This window comes from Populus nigra, chromosome 13 (assembly GCF_951802175.1).
Source record: "Populus nigra chromosome 13, ddPopNigr1.1, whole genome shotgun sequence".
Lineage (NCBI taxonomy): Eukaryota > Viridiplantae > Streptophyta > Magnoliopsida > Malpighiales > Salicaceae > Populus > Populus nigra.
The window spans coordinates 2213874-2240815 of NC_084864.1; the positions used below are offsets into that span (position 1 = coordinate 2213874).

The following is a 26942-nucleotide window of genomic DNA, read 5'->3' on the forward strand; positions in this document are numbered from 1 at the left end:
GCGCTTGAAAATTTTTTTTTTTGAAATTGTTTTTGTTTTAATTATTTTAATATATAGATATAAAAAATAAATTAATATTTTAATAAATTTCTAAACAACATGAAGAATATAATTGAGACAATAAAAGGGATGGAGGATCCAATTGAAACAATCAGTAGTTGAAAGACTCAAAATAAAAGGGTGTATATAGTTGAGGGACTAATATGATGTTTTCCAAACCATAAAACCCCCAACCAAGTCCCCAAGCCCGGAACCGAAACTCACAAACTGGACATAGGTGAAGGGGAAAAAAAAAACAGAGAGGGAAAGAGAGAGTGGGAATAACAGATGAGTGGACGCAGCATAAACTCAGTGTTCTACGCAGAGACATACCACCCAATTCAAGCTGGTAGTATTGACGGCACCGACACTGCTCCTCACGATAACGCCATTTACCGTGCGCTTCTCTGTTCCTCCGCCGGTCTCTGTAAGTAAACACTAAATTTCACTTTCGTCCACACAATTTCTCTTTTTTCTTTACATAAGAAATTCAATCTTTTGCAGATGACCCTTTTGGAGATCCGAAGGCCATTGGTGACCCTTACTGCACTATCTTTGTTGGGCGTCTCTCACATCTCACTACAGAAGATACACTTAGAAAGGTGGAATACTGTATGTTTTTCATAGAATTTAAATAATTTTTTTTAGTTACTAATAGTGTTTTCATTCTCAGGCAATGAGCAAGTATGGTAAAGTGAAGAACTTGAGATTGGTTAGACACATTGGTAATGTTGAATACTGTTTCTTTGACTGTTTTTTCATATTGGGTTTCTTTTGCTGTTGTGGGGTTTTCTTTCTTTCTTGTTTTGTTTGTGATATTTGCTTGGTCTTGATGTTTTAATTGATAATTGATTGTGGGTTCCTTTTGTTTTGATGGGGTTTTCGTTTTATATTATTGGTTTCATTTTGCAGTGACTGGTGCATCAAGAGGTTATGCTTTTGTTGAATTTGAAACTGAAAGGGAGATGCGCCGTGCATACAAGGTTTTATATTTAGTCTTGAGCTAGATCTGTGATGTTTTGTTCTGTTTTGCTTTAAATTATCTTGCAATAGTACATTAGGTTGTTAAAGTGGGTTGGTATTGAAAGAAGTTGATGTAATGTGTGATGTTTGTTTTGTTGTTTATGCTATGTAGGATGCGCAGCATTCTTATATTGATGACTCTGAAATCATAGTTGACTATAATAGGCAACAATTGATGCCTGGGTGGATACCAAGAAGGTTAGGTTAGTTGGATATTTACTTTACTTGCAGAGTTTTGTTGCATAAGATCAAACATATAAAGGATTCTATATTGTTTTTCTCTTCATTTGTGATAGGAGGTGGTCTTGGTGGTAGAAAGGAGTCTGGACAGCTTCGGTTTGGGGGCCGGGAAAGGCCATTTCGAGCTCCTCTGTATGTGCTGTTAACTGTTTTATTTTCTGCATTGAATTATTAGATAAGCTTATTGTTTTGTGATCCTATGAATAATTATGCACTGTTCGAATTGTTTTCATCTATCATCTTTGGTTGGTAACTCGGATTTAGCTATTCACCAAGTTTGGTCATATAATGTTTCCACATATTGTGTAACTGCATTGAGGGTTATGGCATGGAATGGGAGAGCATAGAAAGCACCAGTTTGTGGTTTTTTAATACAAGAAGATGAACGTTAAATTTTTCTTGGGAACTCAAAGTTGCATTGGTGCTTTAGTTCCTAACTTCATATAGATTTAAAATCAACAAATGGTTTTATTTTTCTTTTGTTTTGAACTCTCCTTCATAATCCTTTTTGAGGATTTCTATATGAAGGAATGCCATTCGTATTCCTGTAAAACAAATGGATTCTAGTAATTTCCTGGGATTTTGAATAATTTCAACATACATGGAACAATGTATTGATCAATGTATTGTCAGCAGAATCTCACCATCGATATGTTTGCAAAACACGCATATTGCTGTTCTTGTAGATTTTAGTAATTCATGCATCATGATAGAAGTTAATACTAGCAGATTTTCAGTCATCAGACTGCTTTCAAAGATGGAAACCTTGAGCCAGTCCTTCCAGCCTCCAGGCTGGGACTGCAATCTATATAGGTCATGCCCAATTCAAGCTTGAGCTGTGCTTTAACTTGACCAGAGTCTCTTGGAAACAAGGTCTGCTTGTTGTTAGAAACCAACGTGCCCTGATGTTGGATTCAATGAGGGTGGATTTGTTGGGTGATCAACATGACTATAACATGCATACTGAATTGCATTTGGGTTCTTCTGCTTTCTTGTTTCACAATTGGATCTAGACATTAACTACTAGTTGCAAATCCATTATTAATTGCTCCTTTGTATTGATGGGCATTGTGCATCAAGCTGGATGTGAGGAAAGAAGGATTAATTTGGTGAAATATTGAGAAGGTTCAAGGTTGTTGGGAAAGCTGAATTTCATGCTTATATGATGAAAACTGTACTATGCTCTTGTGATGTTAATGGTTTACACTCTTCCACCATGCAGTCAAACAATTCCTTATGATGATTTGAAGAGGCTTGGCATTCCTCCTCCACCAGAGGGAAGATATATGTCTCACTATGAGGTATTGTTCCTTGTGACATGTTGTATGAGTCTTGTTGATATGCATGATTAAGCATATACCTTTTGCTTTCTTTCTAGGTCAATGTTATTGGAGCTGCTGATTTTTACAGTTTTCTTGTATTTGATTTATTGTATGGATTATCTATGTTATCAATAGTCAACTGAAACGGCACTTTGAATCTTCTATGCAAGAATAATTAGATTCGCATCAGAAAACTTAAATACAGAAATGGGATAATTTTCTTTTCGTTCCTCATTCTGTTGTCTTAGGTCCCATCACCCCCTAGAAGAAAACGGAGCTCCAGAGATAAGGAAGAAAGTTCTCACAGGAGGAGCTCCATAGATAAGGAGGCTGAGGAATCCTCTAACATAAGGAGCTATAGGGACAAGGAAGAGCACTACGGTGAAAGGCACTCTGTTGAAAAGGAAGAACACCGCCACAAAGGCAGCTCCATGGATAGATCAGAGCGCTCTCACAGAAGAATCTCACCAGAGAGGGGTGGTTACCATCACAAAAGGAGCTCTTTAGACAGGGAAGAGCACTATGAGAAAAGGAGCCCTGTGGATATGGAAGAACCCTCCCACAAAAAGCTGAGAGACAGGGAGGAGCGCACTCACAAAAGGAGCTCCAGGGACAGGGAAGAAGGCTCTCGCAAGCGCCATAAATATGGGAGTTCTTCTGATAAAAGACGCAAGGAAGATGCCTAGTAGTCAGGATTGCTACCTTACTCTCTGATTATTTGCAGGCTGGCCGCTTATGTAAATTTGTTTTGAGATAGAGAGAGAGCATTGTGTTTTGGAACTTCTTAAGCCTTTAAATCATTCTCTTCATATTTGAAGACCCGCTTCTGAATGTTAAGAAAAATTCTTATGTCCAAGTTAGTTTCTACAACATCTGTCAACAATCAGCATGTCGGCATGGCAATATCATACATGAGATCAAATTTTGACACCGCACTCGGCGATATTCTTCTGCAGCTTTTTGGCAAAGCCTCCCATCCTCCTTCCTGGGAATAAAATGGTGCCTGTTGCTAAATAATGGTAGTCCTTTGCCTTTCAAGAAACTCTCAGGATGACCATTGTAACTGCAACTCTCAGGATCGAAACTTTCAGGACTAGCAGAAGCACACGTGCTCACGTAGGAGCATGTGCAAGAATGGTTGGTCATTAATAGTAAATGGCGACAATTTTCCAATCACCTCTTTCTTTCATGTAATTTAATACCATAACAGAGGTTTTCTTTTTTCCATCCTTAATTGTTACAATTTGGCTTTTCATAATAAAGGTTTTATCATTTAATTCATCATTATCAATAAATATGATGATCAGAATCTACTCTACATATAAGAAAGCCTTAAAGATTAAATGAAATTAATTTCCTGTCATCCAAACACAGCCATGGGCTCTGCTATGCTAAAAAGATGGATCCATTGTTTATGTAAAAAGGAAAGAACTTTCGGCACTTGGCGACAACTATTTTTTTTTGAAAAAAATTAAAGAAACATGCTTAGAAGTAATGTGAACGAGATCCTCCCTGAGATTAGTTAATGTTAAATAAAAACAACAATTGCGATTTTAAAACTTCAACTATAACACAAAATTTTAATAATAATTTTACATTACAAGTATATTCTTTTAAATAAAAACTTTTTAAACTTAAAATTTATATAAACTCACCTCATTTTATATTTAATTTTATTAATTAGAATAAAAATGATTAAATTTATACCCGTGATTGTTTTATTTTATATTCATGACTGATTCATATTAATTTTTAATATTTGTTTTATAATTTTAACAATAAAAGAAAGAAATAATATACCATATTATTTTTTACAAAAAAAAAAGAGACAAGTAATAAATGAAATTATAAAAGCTAATATATTCATTTTCTTTTAATTTCTTATTTCAAGAAAAGTGATGAAGAGGATTTTCACTTTGTGCTGGTCAAGAAATTTCTCATTTTTCCCATCTCTTTTCATCTGAAACACACATTATTCTAAGGACAATGTTTGGGGTGATGTGATAATCTACTTGAAACTGTCGCTTAGTTTCCCATTATGATTAACAGGAACAAGACAATAGCTTAAATAATTTAATGAGATGAACGAGAATGTTTGTGAGTGTAATAATAATTTTTTTTAAAGCAGTTTTTGTTTGAAAATTAATATATTAAAATAATAGTTTTTTTAAAAAATTATTTTTGATATGAATGGATAAAAATAATTTAATAATATAAAAAAATTTAAATTTTTTTAATAATATTGTTTGAAACACACCTACAAACCATCCTGAAAAGTTTAAAACACAATTAAAAACGACCTCGAAAATCCTAGGTATCCACACGATTGTTAATGTTAAATAAACACAAAGGAAGGCTGGACCAGGAGGGCATGTAAAAGCAAAACTCAAAAGGAAGAAGTGATTTGAATATGGGAAGAAATGGATGGGTTGTACCAAGAATCGTACGAGAGGAATCGAATTTGGGCAGTGGAATTTAGGGCAAAGATTCCCACAAATATTGCTCGGTGGGTTGTCTGAGTGACAGGGAAGGCAAAACATGGTAGCCATGGCACTCTCTCATAGCAACTTCTGGGGGGCAATAGAAGCATAGATTCTCTCCTAAGATTTTGAAATCCCACAAATAGTGAATATTTTCCAGTTTTGGAATCAGATCTCAATGTTCCATTTTGACGCGTGGGAAGCGCTTTTCTCCCTGTAAATTCCTAAAGTAAAAGAAAAGGGAAGAGTGGTTGTGGATTCAACAGTGACCCTCTTTCTTTTCTTTTCTTTTTTAAATTTACCCTGTGAAGTTTTTTGTTTTTTTTTAATTGTGCTTTGTAATTTGTTTTATTTTATTTTCTACATATTTATCATATTATCAAAGATTTTTTTTTGCATGCGGTTAATGCTCAATTGGAAAAATAGATTTTATAGATTTTAGTTTTATTGATTTAAAATAATTAGAGAATTAGAAGCCAGATTTACAGAAATCACAAACTTTAGGCCCCTTACTAAAGTAAAAAAAAATAAAATTAGCTAGCACATGTAATACATGTAACAACATGTGAGAGAGGTCATCATGTGTGGCTTTGTTCGTGTTTCGAAGGTGACATTTATTGGTACCATTAGAATTGTCTTGGTGAGGGCTTTTTTTTAGGTGGTGTGTGGTATTTTTTTTATCTTGTTTTCATTACCTGAGTTGTGAGCCTGGTAAATTTACCAAGGGTTAACTTGTATTATTTTTTTGTCCTTATTTCTTGAATTAAATAGTTTTTTGTTCTTGAATATTTTGCTCGTTGAGAATTAAGTTTCATAATGTGGTTTGATTTGTTTTCTAAGAGTTTATCGCAGTCTAATAACCTAGATCATGAATTTTATGAGTTAACCAAGAATGGCTCGGGTCGATCCATTATATCGCCGTCTAAATATTTTTTTAAAAATATGTCATCTGATACATCAACATCTGAATATTTAATAAATATTTCCTTGAATATGCATCAAAATTTGTGTTTATGATTACATGTTTTTTCTTATATAAAACATGATATTAATACATTAATATTTTTTTTACGTTTAACTTTTTTTTCTTTCTCGACTCGTAGCATAGTGAATGCCAAGGATCTAGTTACTCTATCTACTAAAAAAAAATGAAAAACATTATAGTGCTTCACTATTTATATGAATAATGATACATCTCAATTCTATTTCCCTTTTTCTTTTTCATTTCTTTTAAAAAATTCTACATTTCAAATTTTAATTTTCTTTTTTTCTTAAATAATTCTACCTTCCAAATTATCTTATTTCAATTTTATCCTTCAATATTTTATCAGTTTTGAATTGATTGTCATAATGTTTTTTGATTTTCATTATATGAGGTTATCATAGTCTCAAATAAATATCATTGTATTTAGTTGGCACTCAATTTTTACAAGCATCTATTTTTATTATCATATCATTAAAAAAAATTACTTAAAAAAAATTAAATTTTAAACCCAGTGGAGTCCAAGATCTGGGTCTCGAGTTTTGCGAGTTAAGTAGCAAAGCTCGGGTCGAACCAATACATCATCATTTCAACAAGTTGCCTCTAACCTCTTCATCTCACGACCGCAAATAAAACCTGTAGCTTCATGCCCTGACCTGAACTGAACTACTACCTATTAAAAAAAGATGTCATCTTAAATTTTCTTTTTAAAGCCAAATCACGCTCTTAACGATCGCTCACGTTGCTTTTGGACCCGCTAAGTCAACTGAGTCATATAAAGTCAACTCCTATGCTGGTTAATTTTAGACTTAGGCTAGATAAAGAGTTGAGTTGGGAGGTTTTAAGGTTAATCAATCGGGTCTGGTTTAATAACAATGTCCAATAATTTCTTCTTCTTTTTAATTCCATCTTCCAATTTTATTTTCTTTTGATTGAATCTTTTTTAGCCTTTTCTTTTATCAATCTTATTCTTCAATATTTGATTGATTTTGAATTGATCTTTATAATATGTTTCATTTGCTTTTTTTAAGGTGATCATAGTCTCACAAATGTTCCAATATTTGGCTAGAGCTCAATTATATGAACGTTAATTTTTTGTTATTATATCATTAAGTAAAAAACAGTTTTTAAAAATTTTGTTAAATTTAGTGGAATCAATGATTCAGGTTGGGGGTTTGGCATGTTAAGCTGTGAATCCCAGGTTGATCTAATATGTTACCATCTTAATATTAAAAAAAAATATCATCTTTATTATTTTTAAAAACCAAACTATATTTTTTGTTATCCATTATTTAGGATATCATTCGACCTATCAAGTCAGCTAGGTCATAACAACGCAACTTTCATTGGGTTAATTTTAAATCAGGACTATATATATATATATATATATATATATATATATTGAAACTAATAAAATATTATATATCAACTATAAAACTTTTAATAATAATAATAATAATAATAATTATTATTATTATTATTATTATTATTATTGATTATAAAAAAACTATCATTTCTTGGTAGTAGTAACCGGTATAATAATTTCTTAAAAATGTCTTCTTTTTTTATTTAGTATTATTGAATTTGTGTTAAATTTTTGATACTATTATTTATTCATATCCTGTCATTTAATTTAAAAGTCCCCAAACCTTCTAAAATTCCTCTTTAGTACCCAAAATATTTCACTATTTGGTTCTCTCTCCTAAACAATTCTATCTCTTGCAACATGACCCCTTTGGCAACCCCATGCTCCCTGGTGACCTTTGCTGCATTATTTTTTATGGCCGCTGATCTCCTCATATCACTAATGTAGATACCCTTGGAAAGCTAATAAATTGTATGTTTTCTTATTCAATTCAACAACAACAAGAATAACAATAATTTTGAAGACACAAAACTGGAAACAGCTGATTTATATTGAAGAAAATATGATTATCCACTTCCCTTTTTCTTTCAGTTTATAGGCTATCCAATTATCAAATATTCTGAATTAAATTATAACATAATTTGCACGGTCTTTCTTCGCCTATGGTTTTATTTTTATTTAAAAAATAATAATAGGATTGATATTATTGCACCGGTCCCTCTTTGCCCATGGCTTTACTTTTCTTAAAGCAATCAGATTAGTTTTATTGCATGATCTCTATTATTCTTATTCTTTTTTTTATTATTAGCGTGGGGTGTTCGGGCCAGCTTGCGCGCACCACGACTATTCCCCACGGTCCACTGGACATCCTGCAAGCTCAGGAGCAGGTAAGGCACCACGGGGGTGACAGGCGTGTACATAGAGGGTCGAACCCGGGACGGGGGCGGAACAAGTCACACGATTGACCACAGCGGCTATTTAATGGTTGCGGCTTATTATTGTTCTCTTTGCCATTCATGAAAACTACTTTTATGTTCATAAAAACATAGACATGGAGAGATTCGATGATACAAACTAAGTCAGGTTTGAATTTGATTTTAAAATACTTGCTGGTCAGTTTTACGAGATTATACATATCTCTCTCAAACTGTATATTGGATCGAGCTGAAATTTTATATAGAAATACTAGACACATGGAATTGTATTTTGATAAATTTTCAGGTCAAATGAAGTTCAGAAACATATTATTTTAGAGGTTTGAAGTAAGTAGACGAATCTTGTTAAATATGTCAAACTAGATCTTTATATATTATTTGAGACATATCTAGAACTACAAGTGAAGTTTTGTTGCTATTGAAATTGAGATGAAAACTAGATATCTCAATAATTCCAAACGTATATTATAGGCTTATTAATGTATCCAGACGAGAAAAAACGACTTGTTTGAAGTCAGGATTGAAATCTGCCAAAAATATATAAAAATTAAAGATTCGGGCTACATGAAAAATTTTTACCATGAAGAATTTGTTTTTTTAACTGCAAATTCTGAAAGCAAGTTAAAGAATAAATATGAGTTTTTTCTTTACTTGTTTGTGGCAAAACATTTCTTTAAAGGGACAAAGATCGTATACTGAATTATCAAAGATTAACTGACTTTGTGGTGTTATTAACGTACTTATAATTCTTAAATACAAGATTATCTCTGAATTTAATTTTTTTTTCTAATATGTTATAGAATTATTTCTATATCATGATGCTATTAAACCCGATTGTCAATTTTTCAAGTTATTATTTACTTTGTTGAGAGTTACTTACAACATTATCAAGAGATTTACATCAACTTTTTATTTTTTTTTGTTTAACGTGGATGTCCGGGCCAGCTTGCGCGCACCTCGACTAATCCCACGGGTCCTGAAATTAACAACCATGTAAACCTTCCGTGCCATCATAAACTTTTTTTTTTTTTCATCTACAAGTTGTGGCATTGTTGTTTCCGCAATCTTTGAAATTTTAAAAGTTTTGGCATCGGTGCTGCAAATTTAACTTCTTGCGGCAACATATATTGTCGTGATAAGTTATAACTTTTCTTTTTTTGTCTTGTTGCACTTTGTCGTCACAAATTCAAATATATGTTATTTTATAAAATAAATTTATGCACTGTGATACTTTTTTTCCTTGGCCAATACATAGAATTTAGCGAAATTAATAGAAGCACACATAACTAAACCTAATTACAGCATAGACCCAGCAAACAAATTTAGATTTCTGTTTCCTTTTCTGTTGTTAATGGCATGTAGCTTTTTATGAAGAAAGAATTAAGAACACAATTTAAGTATAATGCATGTGCAATTTAATCATAGATAAACGATTTGATGTCAAACTATGATAGTGAAGCTAAGCAAGGGAATTCTCCACGCTTGCTTCAAAATATATAATTAAGAGCTTCTTAGCAAAAATCTTATATATTTCATTGCAGCCTAGAGACTAAACTTGATCAAACATGGACGAACAAGCCAATTAACTCTCCCATCACACCAACAGAGTTTTTGCACAGACTATTCTTCATCAAGTCTTGAGAGCAGTCCAGCTTTTCTATTTCCCTTTTCTTTTTTCTCAAACAAAAACTTTTGGATTTCGTAGTGGAAGCTGCTACTGATGATGCAGTGAATGGTGGAGGAGAAAAACCGGAGATGAAATGTAGAGTCATGCATGGGATAGGAGGAGCAGTGATCAAGCCAGACAATGAGTGATTGATCGATCCCCACCATTGAACACTACATCATAGACGATGATAAGTTCCCACTTTCTTCTTTGTTCCTGACAAATTAAGAACTGTTAACTTTGAAAAGAAAAAAGTCATCAACTGTTAACACCACATCATCGACATCCAGCGAGCCTGATATTTTTCTCGGAGCATCTCATCAAACACCAAAATACCCAATCCAGTTCAAGTCCTCGAGATATTCCAAGATATATATGCTTCCTTCCTTCCCTTTGAAGGCGAAGATAGTGAGAACGCAATTGTCCACTGTTATAGTAGCTGGCCTGGCAAGTTCAAGATATGGCGAGTCAAATCGATAATCTATTGATCTGGGACGTGATTTAAAGTGGGCTAGTGGAAAAAAACTGTTTTTTTTTACAAGAACACATAGTTTTAAATGTTTCTCCGAATAAAAAAAAGTTGTAGTCGATCCATCTCAATCCATACAACTCACAACTTATCTTAGACTTAGATTTATTCTCGAATCAAGTTTATAACTATGCAATTATTCTAACAGCGTATAAACAAAGAAAAAGTAAAGGCCACATAATAAAATGATTGATTGGAACATTGAATATAGTTTTCTTAATAAAAATTCATATATAAGCGATTTGATGTCAAACCATGATGGTGGGGGGATTAAGTAAGGGAATTTCCCACAAGTATATAAGAGCTTGTTAGCAAAAACCTTACATATTTTCATTGCAGCCTACAGGCAAAACTTGATCGAACATGGACCAACAAGCCAACTCTCCAATCAACCCAAAGAGTGGCTTCAACTCCTCAGCAAAGACTTTCCATAGCCTAAGACCTCCTATCCATCTCCCTCCCGAGGAAACTCCTTTCTCAGCAGCTGACTATGCTCTCTCACTCCATGCCAACCACTCTCCCTGGCCTGATTCATTAGCCATAATCAACTCATCCACAAGCCAAAAGCTTTCTTACTCGGACTTCATTGAAAGAATCAAATCCTTAACCTTGTATCTCCAAAATGTCACTCAACTTCGCAAAAATGACACTGCCTTTATTCTCTGTCCAAACTCCATTAAAGTCCCCGTTCTGTACTTCTCTCTTCTTTCACTTGGTGTAGTGATCTCCCCTGCAAATCCCATAAGCACTGAATCAGAAATCTCACACCAGATCAGTCTCTCTAACCCGGTAATCGCCTTTGCTATATCAAAAACATGTCACAAGCTTCCAAAGCTGAAATACAGAACCATTCTCATCGACTCACCTGAGTTTGACTCAGTAATTACCATGTCTCCTGCGGCTGCAACAACAGCTCAGCAAGACCTCGAAAAGGTTACAGTGAGTCAATCAGACTTGGCAGCGATCATGTACTCCTCAGGCACGACAGGGAAAGTCAAAGGAGTGATGTTGACTCACAGGAACCTCATGGCTGTAATTGCGGGGTACTATCCATTTAAACAAGAGAGGAAATCCCCTACTGTCATGCTTTACACGGTGCCATATTTTCACGTGTTTGGATTCTTCTACAGTTTTAAATCAGTAGCATTAAGTGAAACAGTGGTGGTGATGGAGAGGTTTGATTTGAAGAAGATGTTGAGAGCTGTGGAGAAGTTTAGGGTAACCCACCTGGCGGTGGCGCCACCAGTGGTTGTAGCGATGGCAAAGAGTGACTTGACGGACGGTTACGATTTGAGGTCGCTGGAGACTGTGGGGTGTGGTGGTGCTCCGCTTGGGAAGGATGTTATGAAGGTGTTCGCAGACAGGTTTCCTACCGTGGACCTGTGGCAGGTTAGTGGCCATAATTTTTGGTATTCTCCGAGAGTACATGTTTATACATAGCAATATACTCGAAATAAATTGGAACGTGCAGATATAACAAGATAGTTTATACATGCGGAAGATCAAGAGGGTGTTTGTCATTGTTAATCAGATCAATACTAATTAATCCGTGTTTAATTAAAACATTTCAAAAAAAAAAAAAAAACTAACTTAAATCGGACTTGATTATTTAGGAGAGCTGTGTGTCTGCTTTTCAACTCTATAATTTTTCTTATAATCACTTCTTAAAAGAGATGATTTGCTTATAAATATAACAAGAACAAACAATGAAACGAACCCTAAAATAGTTGGGAACAAGAAAGTCGGATAGTTGTTGTTCCTAAGCAATGGTAAGATGATGAAGATAAATATGTCGGCCACCTAATTAACAAAACTAATTTAAAGCTTTCATTGACTTTTTTGGGTCAATGCTAATTTTTTTGTTTCATATAAAAAATTCTCTTATGTTTTATTGTTGTATAATTAAATAAAAAATAATCTTTAGTAGAAAAAGCTTATTGAATCCCATGACGTGTATGTCTTGTATTATAAGTTTACATGGTTTATTTGAGTTCACCTTTTTTTTTTGTTAAGTGCTATTTTTTTTTATCATTTTTATCCTTCAATATTGAGTTAATTAAAAGTTAAGCTTTACCTTTTATTTTTTTCAAGATTATCCCCATAAATTTTATATGTTAACTTGAGTTAACCCGAATAGCTCCAATGCGTTTGCTATTAATGATTTTTTATTTTCGTGTTTTTTTTTTGCTTATAACAATTGTTATTAATCCTGGCCCGGCCCGGTGGATCGACCCGGTGGCTAGACCAGTCCGGGTTTAATAAAAGACCAGATGAGGCAACAGCCCGGCTAAACCCGGGTGACCTGGCGGGTCGACCCGGGACCCGGGCGAACCCGGATGAGACTCGATGTTTGTTTTTTGTTTTTTTTTTCAAATGTGAGATTTGATACCCATTAGTATATATACTCTATGTTTTCAAGAAAAAAGTCATGTTTTTTCAATGTGGGATAAAAAAAATCTTTGGTTTAAATACTTCAACTTAAAAGAATAATATAGTATCTTTTCAATGTGAGATTTGAAACCCTTTTGTATATATACTCTATGTTCTCAAGAAAAAAAAATCATGTTTTTTCAATGTGGGATAAAAAACCTTTTAGTTTAAATACTTCAACTTAAAAGGATAATATAGTATCTTTTCAATGTGGGATTTGAAGCCTTTCGTATATATACTCTATGTTCCCATGAAAAAAGTTATGTTTTTTCAATGTGGGATTTGAAACCCATTAGTATATATACTCTATGTTCCCAAGAAAAAAATCATGATTTTTTAATGTGGGATAAAAAACCTTTTGGTTTAAATACTTCAACTTAAAAGGATAACATAATATCTTTTCAACGTGGGATTTGAAGCCCTTTCATAAATATACTCTATGTTCCAATGAAAAAAGTTATATTTTTTCAATGTGAGATTTGAAATCTATTAGTATATATACTCTATGTTCCCAAGAAAAAAATTATGTTTTTTCAATGTGGGATTTGAAACCTATTAGTATATATACGCTATGTTTCCAAGAAAAAAATTATGTTTTTTCAATTTAAATACCTCAACTTAAAAACTTAACGTAATATCTTTTTAATGTGGGATAAATTTTTTTTTTAAATATTCTTTTAAACTTACTTCATTGTTTACAATATGTATAACCTATATTTACATGAATTTTTTCATATGAAATATTAAAACTTTAATTTTTTTAATTTTTCCGGGTTGACCCATAAAACCCGGGACCCGGCCCCTTGGCCGGGTCAACCATGGGCCGGGTTTAACAACTATACTTATAACACAAGGATCAGTTTAGAGAATTAATGCTCCCAGCAAGAGAAAAGTGTTTTTTAGTGTTTTTTAATTCTCTTGATAGAATTTCTTTTCTAATTCTATCTTTATTTATTGCTTGGATTGAGATTTGAATTTGATAAAAAAAAACTTTTTAAAAAATTCAATTTTATTGTTAGTTTATCCTACATGAGCTGATTTTTTGGGAATGTTGTGATCGATTTTATTAGTGTCAAACATTTTTTTTCAACAGTTGATCAGAAACAGCAGTACTTTATCATTGGATAACATAGTACTGTCGTGGTCGAAATTAGAAATTATGATCTACAAAATACATTAAAGCCTTTTCTCTTATTTTTTATGAGATAATTATTAGTTTCAATGCAAACTTGCCTTCCATATATGTTGTTCCTATATATAGGGTTATGGGCTAACTGAATCAACGGGGGTCCTGTCCCGATCAAATAGTCCGGAAGAAAGTCGCCATTGGGGTTCAGTAGGAAGGCTCACCGCCTGTTGTGAAGCAAAAATTGTTGATGCTGATACCGGTGACGCCTTGCCTCCGGGGAAGCAAGGAGAGCTTTGGGTTAGAGGATCCACAATAATGAAAGGTAAATATCCGTGGCACACAGCTGCACATGAACATGAACATCTAGCTTTTATTTGTCAAGTATTTTGCTAAACAAAAGGCCTGACATTTGGCATCAGAAAATCAACCAAAGATGCTGCTCACTATATATAAACTAGAGACAGTACTGATCAGGACGATTTGGAGAATTCACTGCAGGTTATGTTGGTGATCCTGAAGCAACTTCTACTACCTTGGATCCAGATGGCTGGTTGAGGACTGGTGATCTTTGTTATATAGACGAGGAAGGTTTTTTATTCGTTGTTGACAGACTGAAGGAACTGATCAAATACAAGGGATACCAGGTAATTTCATAACATCGGTCTTAGTTTCTTGCCCCATTCAACCTCTATTAGAACATAAAGATTAAACAACTGAAATTACTATATATAGGTTGCTCCAGCTGAACTAGAGCAACTGCTCCAGTCCCATCTAGAGATAGCTGATGCTGCAGTAATACCGTAAGTCTTCACTTCTTCAAGTTTATGGGATCCCTTGATTTTCCCCTTAATCCAGCAACTTTGGTAGAAGAAATTATAATGATCTCCGCGTGTTTAGTATCATTATCAGTATTCTATAAGTCATAGGAAACATAAAGAAATTCTGATATAAAAGAAATTGCAGATACCCTGACAAGGAAGCTGGTCAGGTGCCCATGGCTTTTGTGGTGAAACAGCCTCAGAGTAGAATCAATGAAAGGGGGGTAATGGATTTTGTTGCAAAAGAAGGTGCTTTGCTAATGCTTACAGTCATTTCTTTTTGAATTTTCTCTCCAGCATCATTGATGAATCTGATCATTTTGTGCTTTGTTTTAATGCCTTTTGCATGAGAGCATGCAGGTTGCACCATACAAGAAAGTAAGGCGAGTAGAGTTTGTCAGTGCTATACCCAAGAGTCCAGCAGGAAAAATATTGAGGAAGGAACTGAGAAAGATGGTTCTAATTCCGTTCCCTTCATCGAAAATGTAATTAATGAACTGATTTCAGAATTGTTGGAAAATTATATGCAATTAAGAAGGCTATTGATAGTATATCATAATAAGCCATTTATACTGAATGATAGTCAAGAATTAATTATTTAGGTTTTTATAGCCAAAATCGATCAAAAAATAATAATATGATGATGTCCAAAAAAATCATAATAGATTAAGAGCAAGTTTATATGTTGAATAATTAGTTAATTTCTTGGTTTTGATAATCTAATAATTTTTTTTTTAGTCAAGTTGGTTGATAGTTTGTAACTAGTGCCTGATACATGTGAAATATCATCTTTTGTAGATTTGAGAACTTTAGATGATTCAATGATATTTTTTAGAAAGACAGACTCTTAAAATATATATGCTAAAAATGTTGCTATCTAGATCCAAGAAAGTTCAATAATATCCCTTTTTGTAGATTTGTGGTGTCATTCGCATACTTAGAGTTCTCTTAAATATTAGATTATATTTAAATCCATGTTTTTTTTTCAATACCTTATAATGTTACTTCTAAATCAAGATTCTATCAAACTTAATTACGCAATTAAAAGATTGACATCACAATATTATTATTATTTTTTCAAAATGTAAAAATATATTAAAAATAAAAAGTCAACAAGTCAAGATTACAAACATATATAACCTAATAGGGACATACTCCCAATAAAAACTAAATAAACAAACATATAAAAATTATAGTCAAATGAGGACAAAGGGGACAAGTTCACTAAACAAGAAAGGGATGACAAAATTGATTAACTAAGGAACCTATAGAAATAATAGGTGCTGAAGTTGACCAACAAAATAAACAATGGAGTCAGAGAAACCCCAGTTGTGCAGCCCATAACAAGCAACGTTCAACGGCAATCGAGCAAGTAAAACACAGCCAACATATCCAAACCATCAGACAAGAAGCACTGATGAAAGGAATGTTGGGGATTCTAGCTCCCCTATGCACGGACCGGTGGTGTTCTGATAGTTGCCCATTGGAGGCTAAGCACACTAAGACACAATATTTAACGTGGTTTGACAAATCGCCTACATCCACGGGAGAAGTCCATAAATAATCAAACTTCGGACATGCCCACATGCACCGACGAGGTGGTTGTCCACGTTCGCAGACACCCCACGCGTCTTTTTTCGCCCGAATAGGCTGACCTGACCCGAATACTAGTTGACCCGACCCATGTGACTGACCCGGATAATGATGACATCAGCATGATGTAAGTGTGACGTCATCATGCACTGTAGGCATGCTAAGGATGACGTCAGCCTGATGTAATTGTGACGTCAGCATTCACAGTTGGCATGCCATGTCAGTGACGAGTCAGCTGATACATCAGCACAGTGGGACCCACCAGCCACGTCATCAGCCTCGAGCCGAGCCGAGTAGGAGTCGAGCCGGGAGTCAAGGGATATGATCCTATGCAGCTGATCCTACGTGCAACCGGATCTGAGATTGAATCTAGGCAACTCATCAGGCTAGAATTGTTTTGATCAAATCTTAGCCGTCTGAAATGCGATATGGACGATTTCAGACTTGTTTCCAGCTAATTTGATCATTCCGGATGTAATAGTATGGTCTAATCGTTGAGATTTGAGACCAAAAATGGTGGTGGTGAATTAACAAAAAAGATTGCCCGATTATGAAGCTTCTAAAGGTTATCATGGTGCTCAATGGAGATGAAGAAGAAGTTACACACATTTGCCCAATTGTTTATGTTGAACTGCTAAGTGGGGAAAATTTTAATTGCCTTGAGAAAAGGCAAAATTGGGACACTCTAGACACCCAATCATGTGGACAATTAGAGGTGTAGAGTGGAAATTGACGAGGACCAATCTTGACAAATCTAAGCACTGGTAGTCTCACTAGTTGTTGAGAAATCATGTATAAAATAAAAAATTTCAGATCACTTGTAAAGGAAAGCCGCAACAAAGCTAGCAAATGATTATATATACAGAAAGACAATACGATGGATAGATATGGTCTAAAAAGTTCTAGCTAAAAGATTGAGTTTTAAGCAAAACCGGTGTGACCCCTCCAATCTTTCCTTGGAACTTGTTTAGTGAAAGGATTATCCATGTAGTACTATTTTTGTATATATAATAGTTTGTAATGAAACGGTTGAAGACTAGCAGGATGACGGCACAAAGAAACCATTGGGTTCCTCATGTTTAAGGATCTGATGAAGTGGTGATTTCTCCAAAGAAGTTAGATTCGGTGACTGTGATTTCTCGAGGGGAGAATTGATAAAGACCCTGATAATGGTAGAGAAATACAGCAAAGAGATAAAGATTTACACCTTATTTTGACCTAGACAGGTGTTGTGACAAGATGAGCTGCTGTCAAACATAAGCAAGAAATTTGGAGAACAGAAATTGCACAAGAGCACACGGAGATTGTGCAGGAGTACCTGTAGGATCCAACGAAGTACTGTAATGAGACAACAAGTGCCTGTAATAAAAGGCAATCGCCTATGTTGAAAGGCGAAGACACCAAAGAGAGTTGGTGTAGGTGGAGCTATCAAGTAAAAAGGCATAGAAGCTCAAAACATAGAAATCGAGGTGGAGGATTGCGAAGAGTATACCGCAACTTTCTCTTTCTATGTAATCAGTGGCAGTAATCTCTTTCATAGTCCACATGGTGGTAGAGAATTTTGAAGCCACTTTGAAGCATCCCAACTGAAGGAGAATGCGACCGCCTCATGATAACGAGCCTAGACACCTCAGAGAGAAGGTGTGAAGGCTATGATATGAGCCCAAGTTCAGACCACCCTATAACAACAGGCGAAGACACCTTAAAGAATGTGTAAGGGCCATGATATGAGCCCCAGTTCAGACCGTCTTATAACAAGCAAAGACACCTTAAAGAGAAGGTGTGAGGGCCACAATATGTGCCCAATTCAGAACACCCCAGAGCCAATGTGATGGCTAGATATAAGTGGATAGATGCATGTATGGATAGCCAATGAAGTGGCTATGATGAGTATGGAGACAAATGCAAGATTGACTTTCATGGATATTGCCCCTATGCTAAAGATCAATGAGCTAGAAGACATTTGCCTTGAACAATAAGTGAGTGACTTATGGAGCATTAAGACGCGACTCCTAGGAATAAGCAGAGGGCATGCACAGGTTCCTAGAACAAGTTGACTCTTGTCAAGGTGGTGAGCTCGATAAGGCATTGTAATACTCAGAGTATCAAGACATATATGGATCAACCTTTAATGGGTTATCCCCATGGTTAAAGGTGGAAAGCTACCTGGACTCTTAGGTGGAAACTCACGGAGAAGTAAGGCGTGGTTCTTAGAATGGAACAGAAGGCAGGCGCAACTCCTGAATGAGTAGACTCTTGAAAGAGTAGTGAGCTCGTGATCATATTAAGATACTCAGATAATGATTGTCACACTTGGAAATAGAAATTTCCGTTTGAGGGGGTGTTGTAAGCCTTGGTGTAAGGCTTCATGATTCATTCTAGACCGAGCATGATTGATACGCTCAAAGGGGAATGTTGTGTCCTAGAGACAAGCGTTAACACTCTTCAGTTGTGATATGGAAGACCATCTGGTTGTAGTGATCCTTTGATGTGAGCAAAAGTGTGCTTTGATGACTGAAAAATATGGCAAGTACCTGTAAACTTGGTCGAAGATGCTCTTGGATTGGTAAGCTTGGAAGTGCTACAGAATGCAAGCCTGTGCTGAAGAAGCAAGAGGACAATTGCCCCACGAAAATGACAAAGAGGGTGATTGTTGGGATATTGACACTTATGTGGCAGCATCTGCAGCCCTACTCTAGAAAGAGGTTGCCATTGTCAAAAGCCTACAATGATTGTTACACCAACCATTGACAAAATAGTGCAACCCATTTGCAGCCACCATTATTGAAGAAGAGCTGGAGTTGGCAGCCACCATTGTTGAAGAAGAGCTGGAACTGATGGCATCATTCTTGCCTATAAATAGACACTAAGAGAGAGCAACAAAGTTTAAACAGAAAAGAGAAAGAAAAAGAAAAGAGGAGAGAAAGTGAGGGGATGCCAAGGACAACAACCCTATTGTCAAGTGCAGCAATATGTGAGAGCAATAGGAGTAGAGTTTGAGTGAAGTAATCCTCCTTTTCTCTCTTTCTTTCTCTCCTCTGCTCAAACTTTATTGCTCTATCTTGGTGCCTATTTATATGCAAGAATGGTGCCACCAGCTCCAACTCTTCTTCAACAATGATGGCTGCCAACTCCAGCTCTTCTTCAATAATGGTGGTTGTAAATGGGTTGCACCATTTTGTCAATGGTTGGTGCAACTACCATTGTAGGCTTTTAACAATGACAACCCCCTCCTAAAATAAGGCTGCACATGCTGCCATATAAATGACAATATCCCAACAAGAAACACCAAATACAATCCAAGGGCATGAAGGAGCCCTAACAGAGTTGTAACCATAAACAAAGTTGGCAGCACAGGTGAACTGAGTTTCCAAGTTTCGGATAATGACATGCAGAGCTTGGGGAGAGGAGTCAATTGAATCCACATTGACTGTGGAAGGATTCCACAGCACAACAATCCTTGCAACACTAGTAGCTTCAACATTAGAGAACATTCTCCATTGCTTCAATCTCAGCTTGTACATTAACTGAAGCTTAGAAGAGACCAGTTTAGTCTCTGAAAGACCAAAAACATCAATTTTGTTTTTCTTCATGAGGGATACAACCTCATGTTACTTCAGAGGACTGTTAAGTCCCCTGACATTCCAGATGAGAAGAATCATAATATAGTTGGAGAGGTAGGAGATTCCCTACCACTTCCAGCTGCTTTAGATACAAGTCCCTTCTGGGCGCATCCTAGTAGTTACGGCATCAGCAGTTCCAGCTATACCACGGTTTTTCCTTCCCAGAGGTGTCTTAAGATTGTCCTTCAAAGAATTAGAAACGGCAGCACCCTGTTCTCTGCATATATCCTCAGCGGGAAGATCCTTGCCAGAGGACTCTCTGCTCTTCCTTCCCCTGACAGTTTCCCATTCTTCAGAAATGACATCTAGCTCAGTTTGCATTGGGTCAAAATGCTGCTCAGCAATGACAGCTTTCCTTTCATCTTTCTGCACACTGGTGCCCACTACAGGTTCCAGGCTTGCAGAATTTGCTTGCTTAGAACAACTCTTGTTATGAGCTGTTCGACTGTCCATCTTCCCTGACTCATTTGATGCAGCAGTTTTTGAACAAGCACCTGTTGCATGGCCAAGAGCTTAGCATAGCTTACAAAATCTAGGCAGTGTCTCATAAACTATAGATTGTTTAAGTGTGGTTCCATTCGGCAGGAGAATATCAACAGCATGTGTAAGTTCATCAAGCAAATCAAGCTCCACTAACACTCTGGCATATGAGATTCAAGACATAGAAGCAGTTATACGATCAGTTTGAATAGGTTTCCCTATCAGACTGGCAATCTTGGAAAGACATCGGGTAGACCAACATTTTAACGGCAAATTTGGAAATTTCACCCAGACGGGGGCTTTTGTCATTTCTTCATGACTGGAATCAAAATACTCCGGCATAGATTTCAAAATTAAAGGCCTGCGATACACAATATAAGGACCGCCGGCCAGAACTGCCAATTTATCATCCACATTGTTAAATTTGTAGACAAGCCAGCCAGATTCATGGATGGACAAAGAGGCTTCGCAATGCCATGTATTAGCAATAATACTATTCAACGCTTTGAAACCAGGAAATTCGCCAGCAACATAACCCACAATGCAAGACTTCCATACATCACAATAACTGCCTAGGTGACTTTACAATACCAGGAGATGTACCTTCAGAGCCAGCATTGTTGATTCCTCTAGCCGGAGATGAAGTGGGAGAATGAGCATTGCATGGACCGCTCCTGATGCCATCTTCCGGTTCAGTATAGACTAGTTCATCTTCTTCACGCGATTCTGAGCCAGAACCACATGCGACTACATCGTCATCTTGGATGAGAAACTTATGAGGACTAGATCCACCCGCAATAGAGTTAGAAAACTGATTCTTCTCAGCAAAAGCATGGGGAGCTTCCACCGCAAAGATGGAGTTCGCATTTTGAGTCAGATCTGAAAACTGATATCCCTGCCCACGAGAGAAGGAAGATGTAGATTTCTTCTTGTTTTTTGCCATGAGAAAGAAAAGCAACAAGGGAGAAGAAAAGGTTGCGAAGGAGAAAGCAAAGAACAGAAAGAGGGAATTCAAAATTTCAAATCAGAGAAGGCGCCATAAACGCGAGGGAACCGCTTCTTGTAAGTTGTGGCATTGTTGTTTCCGCAATCTTTGAAACTTTTAAAGTTTTGGCATTGGTTCTGCAAATTTAACTTCTTGCGGCACCATCGATGCCACAATTGCTGTAGCGGCAATGATATTGTCGGGATATGCGATAACTTTTCTGTTTCCTTTTCTCTTGTTAATGGCACGAGTCGAATCAAACTATATAATATAACTATATTATTCAGCTGATCATTTATTTTTATATATATATTTTGGGGATGGTTTAAGAGTAGTGATTATTTTTCAAAAAGCTTATCATTTAATGATATATTAAAATAATATTTTTTTCTGGCCAATACATATATAGAATTTAGAGAAATTAATAGAAGCACACATAACTAAACCTAATTAGAGCATAGACCCAGCAAACACATTTTGATTTCTGTTTCCTTTTCTCTTGTTAATGGCATGTAGCTTTTTATGAAGAGAAAAATTAAGAACACAATTTAAGTATAATGCATGTATGCAATTTAATCATAGATAAGCGATTTGATTATGAAGCTAAGCAAGGGAATTTTCCACGCTAGCTTCAAAATATACTAAGAGCTTCTTATCAAAAACCTTATATATTTCCATTGCAGCCTAGAGACTAATGAATGAGGTGGTTGGAACTATAGATATCAGACTCGACATAGAAGTTGATCCGGTTAAGAAGCTGGATTCGGGTTAACAATTCATATGAATATAAACTATATATAAATAATAAAATTTTAAAAATTATTCAAAAAGTTTTGTATCTCACGTTAAAAAAATACTATGTTAGCATGATATCCTTTCAAGTTTATAAAGTATTTGAACCAAAAAAGTTTTTTTATTTTAAATTGAAAAAATATAACTTTTTTGTTGTGAATATAAAGTATATATACTAAAAAGCTTCAAATCCCACAATAAAAAAATAATATTTTTCTTGTGAATATAGAGTACATACACTAAAGAGCTTCAAATCTCACATTGAAAAAAATAAAATATTCTTCTAATATTTACATAGTAAAATTTGAAAAGTTACAACAATCAACTAAAAATATATATATATATATATAAAAAAAAAGATATTTGGTTAGGAGAAAAAACATATTTGAAAAAAAAACTGGGTTTCATATGGGTTTTGCCAGGTCGACCGAGTCACGGGTCAACCAGGCTTTTGCTTACCCTGATTTTTTATCTTACCCGAACCGGTCCAGCCACCGGGTCGACCTGCCGGACCGGTCCGGGTTTAATAACTATGTTTGGAAGTAAGGTAACGGATGTTGTTTAAAATATTGTTTGCGTGAAAATACATTAAAATAATTTTTTTATATCAGCACATTAAAATAATATGAAAACATAAATTAAAAAAAATAATAACTAAATTTTTTAAATTTTTTTAGAAAATACAGTAGAACTCCCAAACACTGCTTAAACTTGATCAAACATGGACGAACAAGGTAATTAACTCTCCCATCACCCTCACACAGTTTTTGCACAGACTATTCCTCATCAAGTCTCGAGACCAGTCCAGCTTTTCTATTTCCTTTTTCTTTTTTCTCGAACAAAAACTTTTGGATTTCGTAGTGGAAGCTGCTACTGATGATGCAATGAAGGGTGATGAAATGTAGAGTCATGCATGGGAGAGGAGCAGTGATCAAGCCAGACAATGAGTGATTGATCGATCCCCACCATTGAACATTACATCATAGACGATGATGTAAATTCCCACTTTCTTCTATGTCCATGACTACGAACTGTTAGCTTTGAAAAGAAAAAAGTCAAACTGTTAACACTTAACACCACATCGATCATGACATCCAGCGAGCCTGATATTTTTCTCGGAGCATCTCATCAAACACCAAAATACCCAATCCAGTTCAAGTCCCCGAGATATTCCAAGATATTCTCCTGGCAAGTTCAAGATATGGCAAGTCAAATCGGTAATCTATTGATCTGTAACCTGATTTAAAATGGGCTAGTGAAAAACTGTTTTTGTTTTTACTAGAACATATAGTTTTAAATGTTTCTCTGAATAAAAAAAAGCTTGAGTTGGTTCCTATTATTGGATCTTAGACTAGTTTAACTCTTGAATCGAGTTTCATAACTATACAATCTTTTTAATAGCGTATAAACAAAGATAAAGTAAAGGCCACAAACTAAAATGATTGATTGGAACATTGAATATAGTTTTCTTAATAAAAATTCATATATAAGCGATTTGATGTCAAACTATGATGGTGGGGGGGTTAAGTATAGGAATTTCCCACAAGTATATAAGAGCTTGTTAGCAAAAGCCTTATATATTTTCATTGCAGCCTACAGACAAAACTTCATCGAACATGGACCAACAAGCCAACTCTCCAATCAGCCCAAAGAGTGGCTTCAACTCCTCAGCAAAGACTTTCCATAGCCTAAGACCTCCTATCCATCTCCCACCCGAGGAAACTCCTTTCTCAGCAGCTGAATATGCTCTCTCACTCCATGCCAACCACTCTCCCTGGCCTGATTCATTGTTAATCAGATCAATACTAATTAATCCGTGTTTAATTAAAACATTTCAAAACAAAACTAACTTAAATCGGACTTGTTGAGGGCTTTTTTTTTTAGGTAGCGTGTGGTGCTTTTTTTATCTTGTTCTCATGACCTGAATTGTAAGTCTAGTAGATTTATTCGGGTTAACTCTCATTATTTTTTTGTCCTTATTTCTTGAATTAAATAGTTTTTTGTTTTTGAATATTTTATTGATTGTGAATTAAATTTTATAATGTGGTTTGATTTGTTTTCTAAGGGTTTATCACGGTCTCATAACCTAGATCGTGAATTTTATAGGTTAACCAAGAATGACCTAGGTCGATCCATTACATTACCGTCTAAATATTTTTTAAAAATATGTCATATGATACATCAACATTTGAATATTTAAAAAATATTTCCTTGAATATGCATCAAAATTTGTGTTTATGATTACATGTTTTTTCTTCTATAAAACACGATATTAATACATTGATATTTTTTTTACGTTTAACTTTTTTTTACTTGACCCGTAGCGTAGTGAATGCCGAGGATCTAGTTACTCTCTCTACTAAAAAAAATGGAAAACATTATACTGCTTCACTATTCATACGAACAATAAAACATCTCAATTCTGTTTCCCTTTTTCTTTTTCATTTCTTTTAAAAAATTCTACAATTCAAATTTTAATTTTCTTTTTTATAAATAATTCTACCTTCCAAATTATCTTCTTTTAATTTCACCCTTCAATATTTTATCAGTTTTGAATTGGTCGTTATAATTTTTTTTTAGTTTCTTTATATGAGATTATCGTAGTCTCAAATAAATATCATGGTATTTGGTTGGTACTCAATTTTTACAAGCATATATTTTTTCTATCATATCATTAAATAAAAAAATAGTTTACAAAAAAACAAAAAATTTAAACCCAGTGAAGTCCATGATCTGGGTCTCGAGTTTTGCAAGTTAAGTAGCCAAGCTCGGGTCGAACCAATATATCATCATTTCAATATTAAAGAAAAGATGTCATCTTAATTAAAGCCAAATCACGCTCTTAATGGTCGCTTATGTTGCTTTTGGACCCGCTAAATCAATTGAGTCATATAAAGTCAACTTTTATGTAGGTTAATTTTAAACTCGGACTAGATAAGGAGTTGAGTTGGGAGGTTTCAAGGTTAATCCATCGGGTCTGGTTTAATAACAATGTCCAATAGTTTCTTCTTCTTTTTCTTTTTAATTCCATCTTCCAATTTTTTTTTCTTTCGATTGAAACCTTTTGAGCTTTTTTTTATTAATCTTATCCTTCAGTATTTGGTTGATTTTGAATTGATCTTTATAATATATTTCATTTGCTCTCTTTAAGGTGATCACAGTCTGACAAATGTTCCAATATTTGGCTAGAGCTCAATTATATGAACATTAATTTTTTGTTATCATATCATTAAGTAAAAATCATTTTTAAAAAGTTTTGTTAAATTTAGTGGAATTAATGATCCGGGTTGAGGGTTTGGCATGTTAAGCTGTAAATCCCAGGTTGATCTAATATATTACCATCTTAATATTAAAAAAAAAAGATATCATCTTGATTATTTGTAAAAACCAAACCATATTTTTTATTGATTATTTAGGATATCATTGGACCCATCATTAATTTAGTGGAATTAATGATCCGGGTTGAGGGTTTGGCATGTTAAGCTGTAAATCCCAGGTTGATCTAATATATTACCATCTTAATATTAAAAAAAAAAGATATCATCTTGATTATTTTTAAAAACCAAACCATATTTTTTATTGATTATTTAGGATATCATTGGACCCATCAAGTCAGCTAGTTCATAACAATGCAACTCTCATTGGGTTAATTTTAAATTAGGACTAGGTAATGAATTAGGTTGGAAAAATTCAATAATGACTTGCTGGATTTAATAATAATATAAAATAGTTATATATATATATATATATATATATATATATATATTCATCCATCAAAGAAGTTTGAAACTAATAAAATATTATATATCAACTATAAAACTTTTAATAATAATAATTGATTATATAAAAAAAATATCATTTCTTGGTAGTAGTAACCGGTATAATAATTTCTTAAAAATGTCTTCTTTTTATTTAGTATTATTGAATTTGGGTTAAATTTTTTATACTATTATTTATTCATATCCTGTCATTTAATTTAAAAGTCCCCAAACCTTCTAAAATTCCTCTTTAGTACCCAAAATATTTCACTATTTGGTTCTCTCTTCCTAAACAATTCTATCGCTTGCAACAGGACCCCTTTGGCAACTCCATGCTCCCTGGTGACCTTGCTGCACTATTTTTGATGGCCGCTGATCTCATATCACTAATGTAGATACACTTAGAAAGCTAATAAATTGTATGTTTTCTTATTCAATTCCCTTCATCATATTTTCTTCAATATAAATCTGTTTCCAGTTTTGTGTCTTAAAAATTATTGTTATTCTTGTTGTTGCATGGTCCCTCTTTGCCATTCATGCAAACTACTTTTATGTTCATAGATACATCGATATGGAGAGATCCGATGATACAAACCAAGTCAGGTTCGAATTTGATTTTAAAATACTTGCTGGCCAGTTTTACGAGATTATACATATATCTCAAACTGTACATTGAATCGAGCTGAAGTTTTATATGGAAATACTATAAACATGGAACTGTATTTTGATAAATTTTCAGGTCAAATGAAGTT

General features: G+C 34.6%; 3 protein-coding genes across 3 annotated transcripts; 2 read left to right on the plus strand and 1 right to left on the minus strand.

Moving 5' to 3' along the window:
* The first annotated feature begins 255 nt into the window (after positions 1 to 255).
* LOC133670779 (U11/U12 small nuclear ribonucleoprotein 35 kDa protein) lies at positions 256 to 3494 on the plus strand. The gene is made up of 8 exons (XM_062091393.1): positions 256 to 466; positions 544 to 641; positions 713 to 764; positions 952 to 1022; positions 1175 to 1265; positions 1359 to 1434; positions 2525 to 2603; positions 2873 to 3494. Exons 1-8 carry the CDS (start codon positions 328 to 330, stop codon positions 3308 to 3310), a joined length of 1044 nt encoding a protein of 347 aa, XP_061947377.1. The 5' UTR covers positions 256 to 327; the 3' UTR covers positions 3311 to 3494.
* A 7350-nt stretch (positions 3495 to 10844) lies between these two features.
* On the plus strand, positions 10845 to 15510 carry LOC133670952 (4-coumarate--CoA ligase-like 9). The gene is made up of 6 exons (XM_062091550.1): positions 10845 to 11971; positions 14274 to 14463; positions 14640 to 14785; positions 14874 to 14941; positions 15105 to 15204; positions 15317 to 15510. The coding sequence occupies exons 1-6, from the start codon at positions 10946 to 10948 to the stop codon at positions 15446 to 15448; spliced, it is 1662 nt and encodes a 553-aa protein (XP_061947534.1). The 5' UTR covers positions 10845 to 10945; the 3' UTR covers positions 15449 to 15510.
* A 3962-nt stretch (positions 15511 to 19472) lies between these two features.
* LOC133670415 (uncharacterized) lies at positions 19473 to 21703 on the minus strand. The gene is made up of 2 exons (XM_062090904.1): positions 21259 to 21703; positions 19473 to 20669 (listed from the first exon to the last, which is right to left on the minus strand). The coding sequence occupies exons 1-2, from the start codon at positions 21596 to 21598 to the stop codon at positions 20260 to 20262; spliced, it is 750 nt and encodes a 249-aa protein (XP_061946888.1). The 5' UTR covers positions 21599 to 21703; the 3' UTR covers positions 19473 to 20259.
* Between the last annotated feature and the right edge of the window lie 5239 nt (positions 21704 to 26942).

What these genes read in the sequence shown, in the direction of transcription:
- LOC133670779 (XM_062091393.1), top strand. Translation starts at nt 328, where the DNA reads ATGAGTGGACGCAGCATAAACTCAGTGTTCTACGCAGAGACATACCAC. An exon ending in CAGAAGATACACTTAGAAAG is followed by an intron (nt 642 to 712) that starts GTGGAATACTGT and finishes TTTCATTCTCAG; the next exon opens with GCAATGAGCAAGTATGGTAA. An exon ending in GTGGATACCAAGAAGGTTAG is followed by an intron (nt 1,266 to 1,358) that starts GTTAGTTGGATA and finishes CATTTGTGATAG; the next exon opens with GAGGTGGTCTTGGTGGTAGA.
- LOC133670952 (XM_062091550.1), top strand. Translation starts at nt 10,946, where the DNA reads ATGGACCAACAAGCCAACTCTCCAATCAACCCAAAGAGTGGCTTCAAC. An exon ending in CTACCGTGGACCTGTGGCAG is followed by an intron (nt 11,972 to 14,273) that starts GTTAGTGGCCAT and finishes TCCTATATATAG; the next exon opens with GGTTATGGGCTAACTGAATC. An exon ending in TAATGGATTTTGTTGCAAAA is followed by an intron (nt 15,205 to 15,316) that starts GAAGGTGCTTTG and finishes CATGAGAGCATG; the next exon opens with CAGGTTGCACCATACAAGAA.
- LOC133670415 (XM_062090904.1), bottom strand. Translation starts at nt 21,598, where the DNA reads ATGGCAAAAAACAAGAAGAAATCTACATCTTCCTTCTCTCGTGGGCAG. An exon ending in CAACAATGCTGGCTCTGAAG is followed by an intron (nt 20,670 to 21,258) that starts GTACATCTCCTG and finishes GCCATGCAACAG; the next exon opens with GTGCTTGTTCAAAAACTGCT.